Here is a 21,164-nt window from a genome sequence, read left to right as displayed (position 1 = left end):
AACTTTTATAACAATTGCACATACACCTGCAAGGTGTCAGGTTGCTCATTTCTGTAATTCTACAGTAAACCACGTATATGATGCATTTTAGCATTCAGCTATCACATTTGTACAGATAAATTGCCGTATTTATTCGAGTATAACGCGTACCCGTGTATATCTCGCACCCATAATGTGACTTTTTTTTTTAGTTTTTCTCAGCTCACACCAAGAATTGCACCGGCATTGGTAACTGGTAAATGCTGAACACGTCGCCATAGCAAAACATTTATTCACGACGTGTGGTATGGAAACCTGGTAAAACAAAATACTACCAATATGAAAACAATTCTCAAATGGAATTTACAATTTTAAATCCTTAGTCTAATTCACCATCATATTTACAATTTTTCAAAGTCTGATTGATCATCATCAGATTCACCAAACAATTGATTCCATTCTTCTTGAGCAAGGATAGCACTCTCCCTGGGCAGACTCGTTTCCCTGAAGCAATTTTTTATTTTTTTATTTTTATATCAACTTGCCAAGGCTATTTGGAGAGGGCTGGCTTTGTAACAGAAGGTAGATAACAACAAGTTCTACGTCTCCCGTTACACATAACAGCTCCGGATGGGACTTTTTCACCGGCAGAGGGCAGTGCTTGACCGGGATTCGTGTATAACGCGCACCCGAACTTTGCTTCAGTTTTTGGGTACAAAACTTTGCGCATTTTACTCGAATAAATACGGTATATTGTTCAGTTTATAACATTTTCTCTGAGAATATATTGGAATATTTCACACCTGTCCTGTTGGTAATGCTTGCGCCTAAACAAAGCTTACAGTCTGCGCCATATGTACTGTCCTGTGAGTAGGACGTTAGTGTGAGGACATTAGTGTTGTCTCAGCCAATACTGGATACTGTACCCATCCCGCATTGTTTGAAAACATTTTTTCCCTTTTAGGACTAAATTGATGAGTCATTTCGTCCCTTTCAGTCAAAATGGATTGGACGTCTACCACTCTCCATGGCAGCCAATGAGTTAAATGAGTCACCTGTAAAAAGTTACCCAAAAAAGCAAGTCATAAATACAATCAACATTTACCAGAATAAAAACTCCCCAAAGCTCATTTTACAGGCGTTGTTGGCCATCTTGTGAAGGACGACCGGCAGATGGAAACTAAATCCTGAACATTGTTGTGCAGCATTGGCACGTTTCTTATTTCTCACTTGCCGATACTGATGCCGGCATTTTAGCACCATAACGAGGCCCATTCTGATCATCGGTACCGGTCCAACACTCGGGGACGTCTTCGCTTCGTAAGCTTTGACTTTTTCCTTTCCTAAACAGTGCACTGCACCACCATCCTAAATTGCCACACAGATTGAGATATAAAATAAGTGAGATTTTTTTAATCTGCTTATTTTAAGAAAACAGGTGAAAAATTACGCAGATAAAATGAAGCCAAAATAAAGCATTGCATTTCACACTTCTTGGTGAGGCACCAGTCAATTTTATTTATAACTGAAATGGATTGGGGTTTTTTCAACTGTTGGTGATTATCTGGCGGTCATTCTAAATCTTACTGATTGCATTGAATTAGTGGTAGTAATCAGTTAGTTACAAAAACTACTTCATTACAAAAGACACAAGGTGAGATCAAGCCTTTAGAAAGGCTGCGAGGGGTAGTGCATAGGCTGCTAGAAGTGATCGCTTAACAACAACAAGAAGTGTTTTCATGTCATTCCCAGGGTGTCATATCTTTATTAACTTCTCATACCTTGCAAAGAGTTGAACAGCAAATTGCCCAAACTACTGGAAGGTCAGAAAAAATGGGCAGAAGGAAGCCAGGATTTGCTGTCTCATCCACAATAACACCATAGCTTTACCACGTGGCACATCTAGCACATAAATTGGACTTTGATGTCGACGACATAGAAAGGGCAGGCCGTAAGAAGTGACATTTTAAGATATTTGCTTCTTGCTCATTTTCTGCCTGTCTCAGTGGTGGCCCCAAGTCAATGATTACTTTAATTTGCTCATTTATAGAGGCACCACCTGCAATCTATCCTAATCATTTTTCTTCCTAAAAAATGCTTTCCCCTCAGATACCCGGTCTTTGGTTTCCTGCAGTTTCTCTGACAGCTTGTCCTTAGTCTCTTCCATTTTTTCTGAGAAGCGTTCTTTTGTTTCTTCCATTTTTTCCGAAAACCTCTCTTTTGTCTCCTCCATTTTGTCCTGGATGTACTCTTTGACGGGCGGCGGTGTGGATAAGTAGCCGTGCTTTCGGAGGTACTGAACAGACAAGGAAGTGCCACCCAGAGTCAACGCATATCTAGCAGGGGTGGCAATCTGGAATAGGACAAAAGTAGATAAATATTAGCAGCACATTTTTGCTGAGTCCTATAGGATTTGAAAGTTAAAAAACAAAATGAGAAAGCTTTGGCCTTTTAATTCTAATCAAAGTATAGAGATACGGTCTGCCTACCAAATAAGTACTAACCAAGCAATTTCTCACTATATTAGGCTACCGTATTCACTCGCATATAAGCCGCATTTGTCAGACAAAAAAAATGACTGAATCGAGGGTACGGCTTATATGCAAATAAAAAGATGACATGCACGAAACTGCAATGTGACCAAGACGAAACCCCATAACGCCAAGACAATGCGTCCGATATGGTCATTTATTTCAAAATATAGAAAAGATAAACAGATAAAACGCTACACAAAATTTATTTTGACGTCTATGAATGAAATTCAAGATAAAAAAAACATTGTGCATAAAACATGAAAAAACTCACTTCTGCCTGTGACTGTTCGCTCAGGGCGCCGCCATCTTACCGAGGGCGCTGCCGTCTTACCTAGTTAAACGTGCTCTGACTGGCCAGACGCGAGTAGCCTTGATAGATGTAGTCGTAGGTTTTACCATGTCAGCACATCCCAATAGTTGTTAAGGCTGATCGAAGGTCTTGCGGTTGATCGTTGAAATATCAGCCTTGATGCCTGCATAATGTGCATCTCATGCTATTATTGCATCCAGAGATTCGGACACACTTCAAGGTTGTACTTTTCACGTGACTTCCTTTTTGAATTTGTCTACATGCAGGCAACAACTTTTTGGAATGTGCAATCCAGCAGACGATCCTTTCGATTCATACAGTATCTCAGAAATACCATGTGCGATGATTTTTCTTAAGATTTTCCCTTCAAAGTAACACATTACCATGCTATTATTGCACCCAGAGACTTGGTGAACACTATACCGCTACGGACACAGTCCCTGGTTGTGCTTACGCCACTTCCTTTTTGAAACGAAATGATTGTACATTTGTGATTATGAAATAAAACAAATATCCCCTTTGTTTTATTTTTCTTTTTATTTCTTGTTCGAAATTGACAACTATTGCAGTAATATGAACCCTAAAAAAAAGAGGTATTTCGACATTAGAAGCAATTTGGCCGCCACAACATCTTAAACTTCTGGTATGAAAATTGGAATTTTTGTCATTACAAAGCATCAGGTTCTCATGAAGATAAGACTCTTTTTTCAAACTGAATAATTTGATATTTTGCATTTACAAAGGCAGGCATATTAACTTCCTTATATTGGCCCTAATAATGTGCTTCTGATTCATACAGAATCTCAGAAATACCACGCATGATTTTTCTTAAGATTTCCCTTAGAAGTAACACATTTATACTCCTTATTAAAACCATGAATATGGAAGTGAAAATTGTGAATCGGGGCAGTTTATACACGAGAAATTGTAAAATTCAACAATTTTAAGGCAATTTTAAGGGTGCGGCTTAAACGCGGTTGCAGCTTAAATGAGAGTAAACGCGGTAATTTTGATACAGTGCACATGAATGTATATATTTTGTGTCTACAAAGTGCCTGCACATCCATCTTGTGTGAAAATAAACAACAATGTATTGGTACTTGTTTTGGTGAGCCGCCTGTTTACAAAAACGTGTTGGCGAGCCCTTCAAACGCAATCATGCCTTATGTGCTCGTGAAAAAGTTTCATCGCTCATCTCATTTTCTGAACCGATTTATCCTCATTAGGGTGGCGGGGGTGCTGGAGCTTATCCCAGCTGACTTCAAGCCGGAGGCAGGGGATACACTGAATTGGTGGCCAGCCGATCGCAGGGCACAACGAGATGGACAACCATGCACGCTCACACTCCTACCTAAGGGAAATTTAGAGTGTCCAAACAGTCTACCATGCATGTTTATGGAATGTGGGAGGAAACCCACGCAGGCCCAGGGAGAACATGCAAACTCCACACAGGTGGACGTGACCTGGATTTGAACCCAGGACCCCAGAGCTGTGAGGCTGATGCGCTAACCACTCGCGCTACTGAGCTGCCGTCGTGAAAAAGCGACCTTTGTAATTATTCGGACAAACTTCATATACATAGTGCTGTGAAGAAAACCTGTTTTTGTTTAGCCTAATCTATTTCATTTTGGTACAAAACAGTTCTGCACAGACACGAAGGCTGCAACAACAAATCGATAGTTAATTTTTTTGCAAAAGAATTTGATTATCAATTATTTTTGTCAACTATTTGCAGGTGTACTCAGTGTATTCAAGCGCATGGCGTAAAATCAAGTTGGAGGAATGAGTGGCACACACTATTGTACTGCAGGTGACAACATGCACCTCATTGTTGCTTCTGCCATTGATCAAATTGTGGAGATACTAACTTCTGTTTTAATAAACTTTGAATTTGTCATCATGTAGGCTAATGGCACCTGATGACCAAGAAAGTTGTTGCAAGTGCATGACTTGTAATGTGTAAAGTTGATGATCTGTAGATAGATTTTTTATTGAGTTTATTTTTTTTAGTATTGGTGCTACATAGTTTAAAGAAAAACTGTCAATGTATTGTTTCAAGAATATATTGACCATATAAATTGAACATTTATATCAGCACTTGGCTCACCGAGAAAAATGTCAACCAGAAGCACATTTAAAAAAAAAAATGAATTACTGTATTTTCTCACATATTAGCTGCCTCCGCGTATAAACTGTACCCTTAAAATTGCCTTAAAATCGTTGAATATTACAATTTCTCTCGTGTAAGACGCTCAACTGATTCATAATTTTCACCTCCATATAGTTTTAATAGGGAGTACAAATGTGTTGCTTTGAAGGGAAAATCTTAAGAAAAATCATCGCACGTGGTATTTCTGAGATACTGTACGAATCGAAAGGATCGTCTGCTGGATTGCACATTCCAAAAAGTTGTTGCCTGCATGTAGACAAATGCAAAAAGCAAGTCACGTTAAAAGTACAACCAGGAAGTGTGTCCGAGTCTGGATGCAATAACAGCATGAGATACACATTACGCATTTATCAAGGCTGATATTGTAATGATCGACCACAAGACCTTCAATCAGCCTTAACAACTATTGGGATATGCGGACATGGTAAACATATATACAAGGCTACTCGCGCCTGGCCAGTCAGAGGACGTTTAACTACGGTAAGATGCGGCACCCTGAGCGAGCAATGGCAGGCACAAGTAAGTGACTTTTTTCATGTTTTATGCAAGACACGTTGTTTTTCTTGAATTTCATTCATAGACTTCAAAATAAATTTTGTTTAGCGTTTTATCTGTTTATGTTTTCTCTATTTTGAAATAAATGACCGTATTGGCCGCATTGTCTTGCGTTTTGGCGTTTAGTTTTTCTCACCTTGCAGATTCGTGTATGTCAAGTCTAATTTGTGTGAATATAAGCCGTGCGCTTGATTCAGACATCTTTTTATATGCGTATATGAGACAAAATACGGTAAATCCTAAACATTATTGGAACATCTGCATGTCAAATCAAGTTCTCTAATATTGACTTCAGTCATTACAATTATTACTAAATAAAGAAGTGGCCCAAATTACTTTGTACATGGCGTAAGCAGTCAGAGCGTAACCACTTGAGGATTCTCTCAATAATCCAAGGAGTGATTCTGGCACACCGACCATCTCCAGGAATTGTACCACATTTATACCTCTGAAAAAACACAAATAACATTTATTTGTTATTTCAACGTCCCGCAGAATCCTTGTCAATATGTTTTCAAAAACAATATGGTAATACCTTGATATACGATTGTCCCAAAATACGAGAAATTTGAGATACGAGCAAATATTTGCCCTGAGATACGAGCATATGAAATGTTTCCCGATCTGGCCGCCAGGTGGCCGAGTATGTGAGAAGCTGCGTATGAGAACAGCATCCCTCTGTCTTTCTCGGCGCATCTCCCTCACGTATAGATATCTCGAAGATCGGCTGTACAGTTTGCATTTTTTACGCTTTTTTTGCATTAATCAGTGCAGAATTAAGTGAAAAAACAATGGGTCCAAAGCAAGCGGTGCAATTAAGGGTAATGAGAAGAAAAAGCATATGATGACAATCGATATTAAGCATGAAATAATAGAAAAACCTGAGACTGGTGTATGCGTGACTGAGCTGGCTCGCCAACACAAGATTAAAACTTATTTTAAAGTGTGTGTATAATAAACTAAGTTAATCTAAGTTAAATTAAAAGTTTATGTTATGTTACGTAGTGTCACAAAAGTGTAGCGAACCAAACGTGTTGCTGTCAAGTCTCCTCCTCCGCCCCACATACCGCCGTTAGCCGCTACAGTCTGTCTCGAAGGTAAGAACTCCCTAAAGTACTGTACATTATAATGTCATATTTTATTGCAGATCATACTAGATAGGTATTTGTTATTTTGTGTGCGTAGGTGGTGAATTAGAACAATTAAAAACATGTTTTTCATTGTAATATTTCTATTTTTAGGTGTTTTTCCAGAGGGTGGGAACAGATTAATTTGTATTTAGTTATTCTATATGGGGAAAAATTGATTTGAGCTACGAGTGAATTGACATATGAGCTTGGTCCCAGAACGCATTAAGCTCATATCTCAAAGTATTACTGTATGTAAGACTAAGATGTAATGGTTAACCATTTAGCTCAACAATTAACATGAAATGACTTCAGCTCCACCTCTCCCACTACTATCATCCCTCACCACTTCGTGGCTTCAACATTCGTGGCTTCAGTGCATCGCTTTTAAAAAAAAATGTAAGTACCCAAATCAAAAATCTTCATAAGTGACAAAATTCACACTGAAACTCGCCAGCGTAAGACAGGAAAAAATGGCGGAGGACAAGGCACCGTTGCTTCGCTGAGTGACACCCAAATCATCGCAGAAGAAGCGAAATTTTATCATAGAACCCCCAAAACTAGACATGATGACAGTGACCGAAAAAGTGACGTTGCTAAATATGCTACAGGCAGGCAATAAGTATGCCCATGTAGCACGCCATTACAGCAGAAATTAATCTACCGTGCGTTATATAAAGAAAGAAGAAGCGAACAATTGGAAAACAGTAACAATATTCAAGTGAGTGGTAACCACGAGAATAAAAAGTGAATCAGGATTATGAGGGATTTACACTGTAGATAAGGCCGTGAAGCTGGCATGCCAAGAGAGGAAGTCAAAGCACTGCTCGAGAGCGACTCAAGCTGAAAACGTTCATCGGAAGACACAAAATGTTCCTGTGAGTTCAGATTTTTTTTTTTGCCAGCAGTTTTTTTAAAGTCCAAAATCTTTTGCCCACAAATTCTTTTAGCTAGTAGAAACTTTCTCTCGCATGACCTCAATACCATTCATTTTCAAATAAATTTATGTTATCATATAGATTTTTTCCCCGAAGCCTGGATACAATAGTCTATCGTGAAACATGCAAGACTAGACAGTATGTTAACTATAGTGGTACCTCTACATACGAGCAGCTCTACCCACGAGATGCTCGAGATACGAGGAAAATTTCGAGATGCGAGAAAGGGTACACGGTCGATTGGTCGCCGGTCTTTTGGTCGCCCGGAAGGTAAGTGATAATTACCATTTAAATTGTTGCTCAAATTCCCTAAATACAAACTGCGAATTACTATTTAGTCATACTTAATGCAGTATTAATTATTAGGCTAAAGAAAAGCTCCAAATTGCCCTGACTTTTGTTTTTTGTTGGAGAACTTGTTAAGACCCTGACTGACGTAGCTTCTTAAAGGGACAACGCATGTACATACAAACTCTTATACACTCACACGTCGGCTCAGTGAAACTGCTCATGGCCCTTGTTGGCTTTTATTGATGCGTAGACCGTGTTGTTTTACCTTGTTTTGTCGCCGGTCTTTTGGTCATCAGTCTTTTGGTCGCCGGTCTTTGGGTCGCCCGTTGTCGCGGTCGGGGCGACAAAAAGACCGGCGACCAATCGACCACACACGCGAGAAAGCCAGGTGGCCATGACATGAGAGGCTGTTTATCATTGTAGCGCACTGTCTTTCTTTGCCGCTTCTCTTTCGTGTATAACAGATATCTACGAGCACTGAACGATGTCTTCAAACGAGTTTCTCCTACACATAGACCAGAAAACGCACAACGCGCATGCGCGGGCAAAAAGAGGGCAAAATGCGTCTAATTTTACTTCTATTAAACACATTTTATTACTATCAAACCATTAATTATGTGTTACTTTGTTAATAGATGGCGAATTAGAAGAAATAAAACATTTTTTCCAATCCAATATCCTGTTTTTGGTGTTTTTTAGAGGGTTGGAGCGAATTAATTTGTTTTTAGTTCATTTCAATGGGAAACGTTCGCTCGAGTTACGAGAAGATCGACATACGAGCTCAGTCCCGGAACGAATTAGGATTGTATGTAGAGGTACCACTGTAATTGCTAATATCAACAACTACATTTAGCATATTTTAATATATTTTCCGATGAAACTAGTATAGGGGGAAAAAAAAGTTCGGAGAACACAGCTCTATAATAACGGCACTTTCACGAGGATATTAGACCATCGCAACTCCATCTGAAGGTAAGATCAAGACTTTGATATCATTTTAAAATACATTTACATTTGTTTACAATATTTTTATATTAAATTTGCCAATCCCTTATTATGGGGTCAACACGTGAGGCGACGACACTCGCGTTAAGTTCATTTTCTACCCTTTTGCGGCCAAGTGCCACACAACAATGGTGCATGTGCAATTTTGTGCTTGTTGGCATACAGACTCACATGCAAAGCAATTTGAGAAAATGGGAAATACAGTAATCCCTCGAATATCGCGGATAATGTAGACCAGACATGGATGCAATAATTTAAAAACCGCCAAGTAGGATCACCCCTATTATTACGTTTTCGTTCCTTTACAAAAAAGCACCCAAGAACAATTATCAACAAGTGTATGAAGACTGTAATGTATTAACATCTTAATATTATCTAAAAATAAAAAAATGTAAATACTTTAAGTACTGTACAGCCTGAATTTTGACATTATTTTGAACGTTTTTTACACTAAATATAGTGTATATTGTGTAGTGCATATAAGCCGTACGCTTGATTCAGTGACCATTTCTAGCAACAAATACCACGTATATGTGAGAAAATACGGTATTCACAGAAGTTTGAAAGTAAAAGATCTGATTGTTATCGTGATTTTATTTTAATCAAAGAAGTGTGCATATGTTCATGTGAAGAGCACTTGTTGCCAAATACAAAAGGTTAAAAGCAGTATAAAAATAAAAATAGTTGAAGGGTTGTATTTTTTAATGAAAAGAGAATGTGAAATTTTGATAGCTGTCTGTTTTTTTTAGCTACACTACATTTTCCCACAACTTTTTTTAACTGATGTAGGTTCACCAACTGAAATAACAATTTGATGACTGCAAGCTTCTATCTCCACATGGATTTAATGAGGAAAGATATCAAAAATTTCAAAATTTCCTCCGAATTCATAGCCAGTCAGAGACGATGATGGGCAGACCGCGGTGCGTGTTGGTGTCGCTTGCCGTTGCAGTCCCATAGAACCGTGTCTTGGGTTTCATTCAGCGCAAAGGCGACTTTTGCTTTTTGCCATGGTATCCCATGTGTCGAGCCCATTGGCTGTTAAATTGAGGTGTATCTGATATTTCTTATGACAACAAATAAAATCAACAAGATTATAGTATGTACTTTGCTTACTTTGAATAGTAATAGAAACACATCTAAGAAACTAGGAGATTTACTTAAAATTATCAAGATGACCGTGATAGAGGGAACTAACCTTTGGACTAATTTTGAATATTGAATCCAGAGCTTTGTTTGACTTTTTGACACTCGTTTTATTCAATCAAGATCATTTGCTTTTTGGTTTAGCCTGGGTCTAATTTTCACACTGTTAAAGAACAAAAAATGAAGTCACTCACTTCATAGCAGCATAGTAGAATGTTCCAAACCAAAATGATGACGTAAGGAGATGCACAGGAATCATCACTTTTCCGTACTGTTTAAAAGTCTTCTTAAATCTCTGAACAAGACCAATGGACCTGTCTTGCAGAGGGTCCACCTCCACCTCTTCAACGCTGGCCCTATCTCTTTCTTGATGATCTGCTGTTGTCTGAGGTGAGGAAATTGGTGTTTTGTCACTCGGGGGATGGTGTTGGGGTTGGGGGGCAGCCACACTGGATGACGTCGAAAACCTGTGCCAGCCTGATAGGTGTGGCGGGGGCAGGTGGAGGGCACACCTGCAAAATGATTGTGGTGGGTCATGGACAGCGACACCCAGCAGTAATCGACTCCCCACTGCCATCCTTTGCAGATTGCCATGAGCTATGACACGCTGCATTAACATCATTTTTCTTCCTTTTTATCGTCGTCGTACACTGTAAATGAAAAGGGAAATCAGTGTTACTTTAAATAATGTCAGAATCGTGTTTAGGACTCAGAAACTTTTAGTATTATTCAACACAGTGGCTAAATTTACAATGGCGTAGATTTAAGTCAAATGAGGCAATATATAATATATTGTACGACACCAGTGTTGACAATAGAGGTTGTCTGTCTGTCTCAAGGCGGGGGGGGTTCGGGGGGACTATCCACAACAAGGCACTGATAACCGAACATACAAATTTAAATTAACTTGGATTAATATATACAGACACACTCAAACATACGTTTAATGTAACTTTACACAAAACTGAAATCAAATTTTGTTTTACATTTTTTTACCTTCATTGAAAAAATACTATGCTTAAAAACACTACTATGCCCATAAAAACACGACTTGCAAAAAAACCTGCAATTTGATGCCCTGACACAATGACGTCACTTGAAGATGGCATCCATGCGTGTGCCGTGACGTCACGACGCAAGCGAATGCCGATACGGTAATTCATTTCAAAATAGAGAAAAGATAAACAGATAAAACGCTAAACAAAATTTATTGTGACGTCTATGAATGAAATTCATGAAAAAAAACATCTGGCATAAAAGGCAAAACCTTCCCGTCACTGCTCGCTCGAGGCACGGCCATTTTAGTGAGGTTGGGGCGCTGCCGTCTACATTTTTTTCACCAGACGCGAATAGCCTTGATTTTGAATTAAAACAAAATTCCATCTAGATTTTTTTCCGTTTTATTTCTTGTTCAAAAGTGACTACTATTGGGGTAATATGAACCATTGAAAGAATTGAGATATTTTGACATTAGAAGCAATATGGCTGCCACATCTTAAACTTGTGATAAGAAAATTGTAATTTCTGAAATTTAGAAAGCATCAGGTTCTCAACAAGATAGACTTATTTCTTTTTTAAAATTGAATAATTTGATATTTTGCATTTAGAAAGACAGGCCTATTAACTTCTTTATGATATTGACCCTGAATGTGCTTTTGATTCATACAGTATCTCAGAAATACCACTTTTGATGATTTTTCTTAAGATTTTCCCTTCAAAGTAACATTTGTACTTCCTATTAAAACCATGAATATGGAGGTGAAAATTGGGAATCAAGGGGCGGCTTATACGCGAGAAATTGTAAAATTTAATAATTTCAAAGCAGCTTTCAGGGTGTGGCTTATATGCGAGTAAATACGGTATTTACAGTCATGGGCACAGTACAAATAGACTTCCTGTATCCGATACTTTTACTCGGAAATTGTGCTGGAGTTGATTTCATACAGACGCTCCCCTACTTACGAACGCAATTGGTTCCGAGCGATTGTTCATAAGTTGAATTTGTTTGTAAGTTGATTCAGTGCTATATTTTGTATTATAATTTATGTTTAAGGCCGATATAAGTATATTGAAGGTTTATATAAGTGCATTTGTATGTTTAAGGCTTGTATAAGTAACACACATTGGTTTGTACTGAAAAAAAAAACATTTAATAAAATGGAGAGAATATGTACAGTACTGTAGAGAGAGAGATTTATGTATTAGAAACTGGCCAAAAGAAGCGACCTAATGACGATTGCAGTTTTCTTCTTTTTTTCATCATAAATGATGCGATAGCACTGTATAGCATCATTCAATTGATTTGCAAACTTTGTGCAGCGTTCAATATTTGGGTCCTGCTGCTCGATCTTTCTGTTTATAAATGGTACTGACGCTCGAACGATTCAATGCCCGTGAAACGCTCACCACTCTCAGGCGCATCAAGCTTCGTTATTATTGCCACTCGTTTCAAATGAAACGGCTTGCCTCTTCCTTGCAACTCCCTCAATAGAAGCCTTTAGCTTTTTACCAACCATATTCAATATTGGATGCATGAGATATTTAATGATACAAATGAAAAAGGTTCTTTGCACACTGGAGATACATTCACGCACTTCCGCATTGCAACGAAGAAGAAGGTAGATGCTGGGTGAGCTGAGCTCTCACAGCGCCAGGCGTCGGTATTAGCGGCGGAAAGAAGTACTACTCCGAAAAAGGCACGAAATACAAAATTGGACTTGCGAACATTTTTGGACTTAAACGCAATTTGCAGACATGTTCGTATGTACCGTTGTTCGTAAGTTGAATGTTCGTAAGTAGGGGAGCGTCTGTATTAGCTAAATCTCAAAACCTTGCTGACCTTCCATTCACAAGCAGGAAGCAGTGACTCTATGATGCGTAAAGTTAGCGTGCTGTGGAAGCAGGCCTGTTTAGCAGAGGAGCCATCGACAAGAAAGAGTAATTAGTGAGTCAAGATATGACCCTCCTTGGCAACTCTGGCTAGCAGTGAGTTCCTGATTCTTGTGCCGGGCCTCCTTCGTCATGGAGTTGTTTTGTCAGTGTGCCTAACATAATTTGAAATTGTGGGTTTATTATTGGCTTGGGTATATTTATTATTGGTTAATGTATTGTAACGAATCAAGTTCGAATGTTGAGGTATGTTAGTGACGAGAATGAGGGGAGACTGACAGTCCTGAATAGCTGGACTTTTGGTTTTCTTTTTGTTTGGTGTTGTGGTGTCATTTTAATGGTTTAATAAATATTTTTCAAATATTTTTCAAATATTTTTGGTCTTTTATGCATAAATAATACATATATCATACAAAATTGGTAAACTTTTATATATTTTTAAAAGGTTTAAGGTAGACCTCGGCGATAAAATGATAACAATAATCATCGTAAAAAAATGTCAACAATACTAAAAAATAAACCATCAACCTGACTTAACTGGGCATGTTTTGTAAAGAAGAATGGTCAAAAATACATTCATCCAGAATCCCAACTCTCATTGGATGCTACAGGAAACATTTTAGAGGCTGTAATTTCTTCAAGAGGAGAAATATTAATGTACATTTTCTGTTGGGGTGCCCAAATGTATGCAGCTGCCTACTTTTAAGTAATCTTTGCACATTTTCTGTAAATGCTCAAATATCAGTGTGTATGCCTGCTATGTGATATATTTAACTGAAATAGCTGATACAAACAACAAATGATTTATTAACGAAAATCTTGAAAATAGGGCAGCCCGGTGGAACAAGTGGTTAGCGCGTCAGCCTCACAGCTCTGGGGTCCTGGGTTCAAATTCAGGTCATGTTCATCTGTGTGGAGTTTGCATGTTCTATTGACCTGTGTGGGTTTCCGCCGGGTACTCCGGTTTCCTCCCACATTCCAAAGACATACATGGTAGGCTGATTGGACACTCTAAATTGCCCCTAGTTATGGGGATGAGTGTGCATAGTTGTCCGTCTCCTTGTGCCCTGCGATCGGCTGGCCACCGATTCAGGGTGTCCTCCGCCTCTGGCCCGGAGTCAGCTGGGATAGGCTCCAGCACCCCCCACGACCCTAGTGAGGATAAAGCGGTTCAGAAAATGAGATGAGAATCTTGAAAATGTTCGGGGGTGGCCAAAAATTTTCATACGACTCTTAATATGTACTCAGTTGTTATATGTCGCAGCAATTTATGTCAGACGTTCCAACCGGAAATCCCAATACAGTGGTACCTCGAGATACGAGCTTAATCCGTTCCGGGACTGAGCTCGTATGACAAGTTACTCGTAACTCGAGGTAAAGTTTCCCATTGAAATGAATGGGAAACAATTTAATTCGTTCCAACTCTCTGAAAAAAACACCAGAAACAGGATATTGGATTGAAAAAAAATGTTTTATTTCTTATAATTCGCCATATATTGACAAAGTAATAAATAACGAGTGGTTTAATAGAAATAAAGTGTTTAATCTAACTAAAATTGGCCGGATTTCGCCGAGGGGAGAGGGGCTTCGTTTTTTTTTTCCCTCCACACAACGCACTCGTAAACAGAACAAACACTCCACCCTCACGTTCGCTATCGATGGGCTGTTTGCTGTCGTACTATTCCCTTCAAAATATTCCGAAAATGATGCACACAAATGTCCTCACAATCGGAGAACGCACGACCACTTGCCAACGAGCAGCAAGCAGTCTTATCAGCGATCGCCCCGCTGCTCATCTTCTTCTTCTTCTTCTTCTTCTTTTTCACCTCAGGCGCCTGAGGATTACCCTCAGCAGCGCTAGGGCTGCCACTGGAACACGGATAAGTTCATCCAGGGAGTTGCCCAAGCCGCGATGGTAGCGTTCGGTCATTAAGGCCGGACAGCGGAGCCATAAGTGTTCAGACGACTCTGTTTCCTCGTCGCACAGGCGGCAGCGATCAGAGTCGGATTTCTCATGGGAGCTACAGGGCGCTGGCTAGCGGCTCCTTTTAGCTTGTAGCATCTGTGTTCGCGTCCCATCGAACGGCGCCTATGATAGAGTTGCTGCCGGGGATAATTTTGCGAGCACGAGTATACTTCATTACCCAGAAAGCCCTCTTTTCACCGCGCATGCGCGTTGTGCGTTTCCTGGTCTGAATAGCTCATCCGGTGCTCGTAAATATTGTTATACACGAAAGATATGCCAAAAAAAATGCCATGGCAACCTGGCTTGGTCGCATGACGAAACTTTGACCGCATCACGGGCGAATTATTCGATCGAAATTTCCCCCGTAAGACGAGCATTCCGTGTGACGAACGGTCGTATGACGAGGTACCACTGTACTGCTAACTCTACACATGATAAAGAATTGACATTGGTGAACTCGTGTTTGGAGGACAAGTGAAGTTAAAGGCTCCTTTAAGTTCTACGATAAAAAGGGAAGCTTCTTAAAAACTTTGCAATCGTATGTGTTTGTTACAGACACTCTTACATGGACGTTTATTCTTATAGGACAAAATCTCTTATTGTTGCCAACTTTGGCTTTTGGCTTTTGACTAGCTCTTAGCTACCCGCTAACTGGCATTGAAAAGGAGGACATGCCAACCACGAATATTTTCTACCATTAATGGGAATTAACAAATAGCGGAGATCACTTACGACTTGCGTAATAAGCAGAAGGGTACAAATACCGCTAATCTTGAAACCGGGAAGGCATGCCAACCTGCCGAGGCACTGCGGCTGCCAATTTAGAAACACATTTCTCTCTGTGGCAGCAGGGAAGAGAATGAACGGCGCACCGCTGCGTAACACAACCAGCAATGCATCATGGGAACTGTTGTTCTTTTAGGCCTCCAAAACCCATGATTTTGTGCTAATTTGCTCGTCAATGCGGCCGTGAATTCGTGCCGACATATTCACATTATACACATTATATTAATTTTAGGGGCACTGTGTTTCGGGACTTATTTAGGTGATGTGGTACCTTATTGACCAGATCTGTAAGAATAGCTTAGCAGACTTTAGTTGTACATATAGTTGTGTTGAATTACATGCAACGGAATTATAATTGACTCTCCCCGCTAGATGGCGGTATTGATCTAGTGTTTGTTTGTTTTTTGTTTGTTTGTTTGTTTGATTGTTTTCAGGGGCAGGAGGACTTTCAATCCATAGTCATTTTTTAGAGGCTCAGGTTAATGCGTGGGAGGTCCTGCGGATGAGTGGTTAGAGCGTCGGACCCACATTGGGGGACCTGGGTTCAAATCCAGGTCGGTCCTCCTGTGTGGAGTTTGCATCTTAAATTGAATTGAATTGAATGCTTTTGTTGTCATTATACAATCATAATGAGATTTAAAGCTTTCACAACATAGTGCACAAATAACAGGCAGGCAAATAAATAATCAATAAATAAGTAGTGTGGGCGGCCTGGTGGGGCGAGTGGTTAGCGCGTTGGCCTCACAGCTCTAGGGTCCTGGGTTCAAATCCAGAACGGTAGTTTGCATGTTCTGCGTGGGTTTCCTCCGGGTACTCCGTTTTCCTCCCACATTCCAAAAACATGCATGGTAGGCTGATTGGACACTCTAAATTGCCCCTAGGTATGGGTGTGCGTGTGCATGGTTGTCCGTCTCGTTGTGCCCTGTGATCGGCTGGCTACCGATTCAGGGTGTGCCCCCCGCCTCTGGCCTGGAGTCAGCTGGGATAGGCTACAGCACCCCCCGGAACCCTAATGAGGATAAAGCGGTTCAGAAAATGAGATGAGATAAATAAGTAGTCCAAGTTAGGTCAGCAGAGTGAAACGGGCTTGTTCCGTATGAAGTCCAGGATGAGTTCCATGGTTTTTGAATAAGTATTTGTCTCCCCAGGCCAGGGTTTTCTCCTGATACTCCGATTTCCTCCCACATTCCAAAGACATGCATGGTAGGCGGATTGGACACTCTAAATTGCCCCTAGGTGTGAGTGTGAGCGTGTTTGTCTCCTTGTGCCCTGCGATTGGCTGGCCACCAATTCAGAGTGTCCCCCGCCTCTGGCCCAAAGTCAGCTGGGATAGGCTCCAGCACCCCCTTGAAAACATCAAGTTGTCAGTGTTTTTTGAACAAATATGAAGTCAGATACACCCAAGTTCTTTACTAGGTAATTTATGGACTATCAGGCCACCAGAGAAGGTTATGGGCTCTTATATATTTTGGGCCGTGTGGCAAATTAAAATGGCAAAGTTCCTTAGTTTGAGCAATGAACCCATGTATTGGATGCGAGAGCTGCTGCGGGTTGCAGATTAATAGTTTGATCTGAGCTGAAATGACCATTGGATTTAGCGTCTTTATTAGCAGTGGAATCAGTGCAAGCGATCATGGTATTTTTGCTGAGAAAAATCGTTTATCATACTTATACACCGGTAATTATATTAGACAACGTTACTCACCAATGACAAATATCCGGATGTTTCTGCAAAACAATAGCAGTCAAGGTTAGTGGCATTTAAACGCTGATAAAATCGAGCAAACATAAATGGGTGTACACTTATTAAAGCGACAACACTTTTTTTTATTGTCAGCTTAGTTTTCTTTGTTTCCATTGTGGACGCAGACAAAGCCTTAGATTGGGCGAAATGAAATGCCGTGTACTATAGGAAAAATACACAACATTCTTCTTTTCATGTTTTTTATTTGAGCAAATTCAGTGCATCTGCAACTAAATATTTGATGTCTTGCCTGTAGACAATATTCCCATTGCAATTTTAGGCATATCTGATGTCAAAAACAAGACAAACTATCTCAAATACTATCATTCGATTGGCTAAAACCCTTGTCGCGTTTAAACATGCTGCCATTTTTGCCCACCACCTGAAAATATTGGCCTTCATCAGTTTTCCTCTACTAGAGCAGACAAACAATATTCTCTCATTTTTCAAATTCTTGAACACAACTTTTTCTGCTGGGATTCCCTTGATCAAAAGAATTACAGTTCCTCTCTAAATGGCAGGGCTGCCAACTACTCCGGAATTTCAGGAGTTTCTCCGGAAATGCAACGCAAACTCCGGGACTCCGGACAACCTCCCTAAACTCCGAAAATCCCCCCCCCAAAATTACTTTTTTTTTAAAGCAACCATTTTGGAAAAGTACCAAATTTCCAATTTAAATGCATAGAAATTCACACCTTCGCTACGGCTTTGGCCATCTTGATTGAACTGCAGAGTAAACCGGAAGAATTAGTTAACACGAGTGCATTGTGAATCATCCGAGTTAAAAGTTCTGACGAATGGTTTGTATTGTGCGACTTCAGCAATCAATTCGGAATCGATTACATAGCTAGCCTCTATCGCAGGGGCGGCCAAGGCCGGTACTCGGCCGTTTGGTCGCCGGACTTTTGGTCGCCTGACTTTTGGTCGCCGGACTTTTGGTCGCCGGACTTTTGGTCGCCGGACTTTTGGTCGCCGGACTTTTGGTCGCCGGACTTTTGTTCGCCGGACTTTTGTTCGCCGGACTTTTGGTCGCCGGACTTTTGGTCGCCGGACTTTTGGTCGCCGGACTTTTGGTCGCCGGACGTTTGGTCGCCCGGAAGGTTATTGATAATTACTATTTAAAATTGTTGCTCAAATTCCCTAAATACAAACTACAAATTATTATTTAGTCATACTTAATGCCCTATTAATTATTAGGCTAAAGAACAGCTCAAAATGTCCGTACTTTTATTGTGTTTTGTTGGAGAACTTGTTAAGACCCTGATGACGTCCCTTCCTAAGGGGACAACTCATGTACATACAAACTCATAGACTCACATGTCCGCTCAGTGAAACTGCTCAGGGCCATTGTTGGCTTTGATTGATGCGTAGACCGTGTTGTTTTACCTTGTTTTGTCGCCGGACTTTTGGTCGCCGGACTTTTGGTCGCCGGACGTTTGGTCGCCGGACGTTTGGTCGCCGGTTGTTTGGGTCCGGGCGACCAAACGTCCGGCGACCAAAAGTCTGGCGACCAAACGTCCGGTCACGGCCAAGGCCGGTCCTTGAGAGACCCTATCTAGTCTGTTTTTCATGTCTCCCTCCACCAACACACATGAACCAAATAATCGGGATCGGTATGAAGCTTCTGAACAGCTTACTGATGAGTTGATCATTTGATTCAGGTGTGCTAGAGGAAGGAGATATAGAAAACAGATTGGATAGGGGCTCTCGAGGACCAGACTTGGCCACTACTGCTCTAGCGCTTTAACAATGAAATCTTGTTCATAAGGGAAGTAAGTATTATTAAGGCAAAACCACCAGTCTTTTGTTTTGAAACAGAACCTATCATTTCCGGGGTTGTTCTAAAGGAAGTAGGAGGACTACACAGCACTGGAAATACACCAGAAATTGAACAATGGTACTCCTGAAATGGGGTCTACAGAGGTTGGAAGCTCTGAAATGGTTACAAATATTCATTCAATTTCAGTGGCGGTCCGTGCATTTTCTCGTAGCGCCTTCAACGGGTAAAATCCACTTCCTAGCAGCATTTAATGATTAAATACAAATACTTGAGTTTTTCAGACATTACAACCGGGCCGGGGGGTGATTTTCCCGGGAAAAGACAGCGATGAACGTCAATGGCGTACCGGCAAACATTGCCCGAAAATGGGGTAAAATCCAGCCGAAAACAGCATTTATTGATTAAATACAAATACTGGAGCTTTTTAGACATCAGAACCGGGCCCGGAGTAAATACAAATGAACTGATTGTGAAGGCATTGAGGCAGATTTCTGACCCTGGCAACAAATACTGGCTGAAATGTGATTGGTTAAATGCTTCAATATGAAAACACATCTGGAAGCAGTGCAACCAGGGGGAAAAGCAATGAAAGGACGCTAACAGACAATTTGGAATTATTTAATAAGTATTGATGGACAAAATATAATATATATGATTCAGATATTTCTTAGGGCAGCAGAGAAGGCCTGAAGGCCCTGATGGCCCGCCACTGTTCAATTTCTGGACTGCTTATCCTCACAAGGGTCATGGACCAGGGTGTAGCCTATCCAGGTGGGGGGACACCCTGAATCGGACAACCATTCACATTCACACTCATACATAGGGGCAATTTTGTGTTTACACAATACCTAATTTTCTTTCAGTATGTATGTATTTTCCGCACTATAAGGCGCACCTAAAAGCCTTCATCTCATCTCATTTTCTGCTGATTAATCCTCATTAGAGTCATGGGGGGTGTTGGAGCTTATCCCAGCTGACTCTAGGCCAGAGACGAGGGGCAAACAACCATGCAAATTTAGAGTGTCCAATCAGCACACCATGCATGTTTTTGGAATGTGGGAGTAAACCGGAGTACCCTGAGGAAACCTACGCAGGCCCTGGGAGAACATGCAAACTCCCCACAGGTGGACGCGACCTGGATTTGAACCCAGGAGCCCAGAGCTGTGAGGCCATCGCGCTAGCCAAACGCGCACCAGGCCGCCCTAAAAGCCTTCAATGTTTTCAAAACCTGACAGAGCATTCAAAGCTAGACTGCGAACTATATATTATGTATGGCTCAATATTTATCCATATATATTATTATGGATTCATCTTCAATCCTGCCCATCCTCCAAAGGGTTGCGGGAGTTCCTGGAGCCTAACCCAGCTGTCTTCGGGCGAAAGGCAGACTACACCCTAGACTGGTCACCAGTCAGCCGTAGGGCACACAGAGAGACAAACAACTATCTGCACTCCCAATCATACCACCACCAGCGGTAATTGAGCCGGCGCCTGCCCGCACCAACGTCAGGCGAGTGAACTTCTACACCACGAGGCGGCTGTGCTGTAAATAACATTGAAAAATGTTTAGATACATCAACTTCTTTCAACATTCAATTTATAATATCCACAATACAGCTTGCAATGCCTGATGCACCAGAACTCAAAATATCTCCACCTTTGCTTAGGAACAATAAAAATGTATTTCAATATTGGTTTTTGGAATGGCCAATGCAAAGTTTATCACAGTGGAAAAATTCAGTAAACCATCATATGCATTGAAGAAAACATAACAAATGATACAGCTGACATTTCCTGGGATGTTTAAGTGTGCGGCCTAACTTTTTTTTATTAATATCACCATTAAAACATATTGATTTCTTATCTTGTATTTTTTTCATTGGCTGTGCACTACAATGTTCTGATGTCCTAGAATTTGAATTCTTTATTTAGGGACCTTAAAAA

The 21,164-nt window shown here is 40.6% G+C and overlaps 1 protein-coding gene across 2 annotated transcripts; it reads right to left on the bottom strand.

Moving 5' to 3' along the window:
- Positions 1-1,724: 1,724 nt before the first annotated feature.
- On the bottom strand, positions 1,725-15,805 carry LOC144073569 (protein FAM210A-like). Of its 2 annotated transcripts, none has more exons than XM_077599508.1 (4): positions 15,643-15,805; positions 10,250-10,705; positions 5,885-5,996; positions 1,725-2,332 (listed from the first exon to the last, which is right to left on the bottom strand). In XM_077599508.1, exons 2-4 carry the CDS (start codon positions 10,675-10,677, stop codon positions 2,051-2,053), a joined length of 822 nt encoding a protein of 273 aa, XP_077455634.1. In that variant the 5' UTR covers positions 10,678-10,705; positions 15,643-15,805; the 3' UTR covers positions 1,725-2,050. The 2 variants fall into 2 exon arrangements, with proteins under 2 accessions (XP_077455634.1, XP_077455635.1); XM_077599509.1 differs by having other exon boundaries at positions 15,675-15,804.
- Between the last annotated feature and the right edge of the window lie 5,359 nt (positions 15,806-21,164).

The sequence above is a fragment of the Stigmatopora argus genome, chromosome 4 (assembly GCF_051989625.1).
Source record: "Stigmatopora argus isolate UIUO_Sarg chromosome 4, RoL_Sarg_1.0, whole genome shotgun sequence".
Lineage (NCBI taxonomy): Eukaryota > Metazoa > Chordata > Actinopteri > Syngnathiformes > Syngnathidae > Stigmatopora > Stigmatopora argus.
This window is presented reverse-complemented; position numbering and strand designations above follow the sequence as displayed.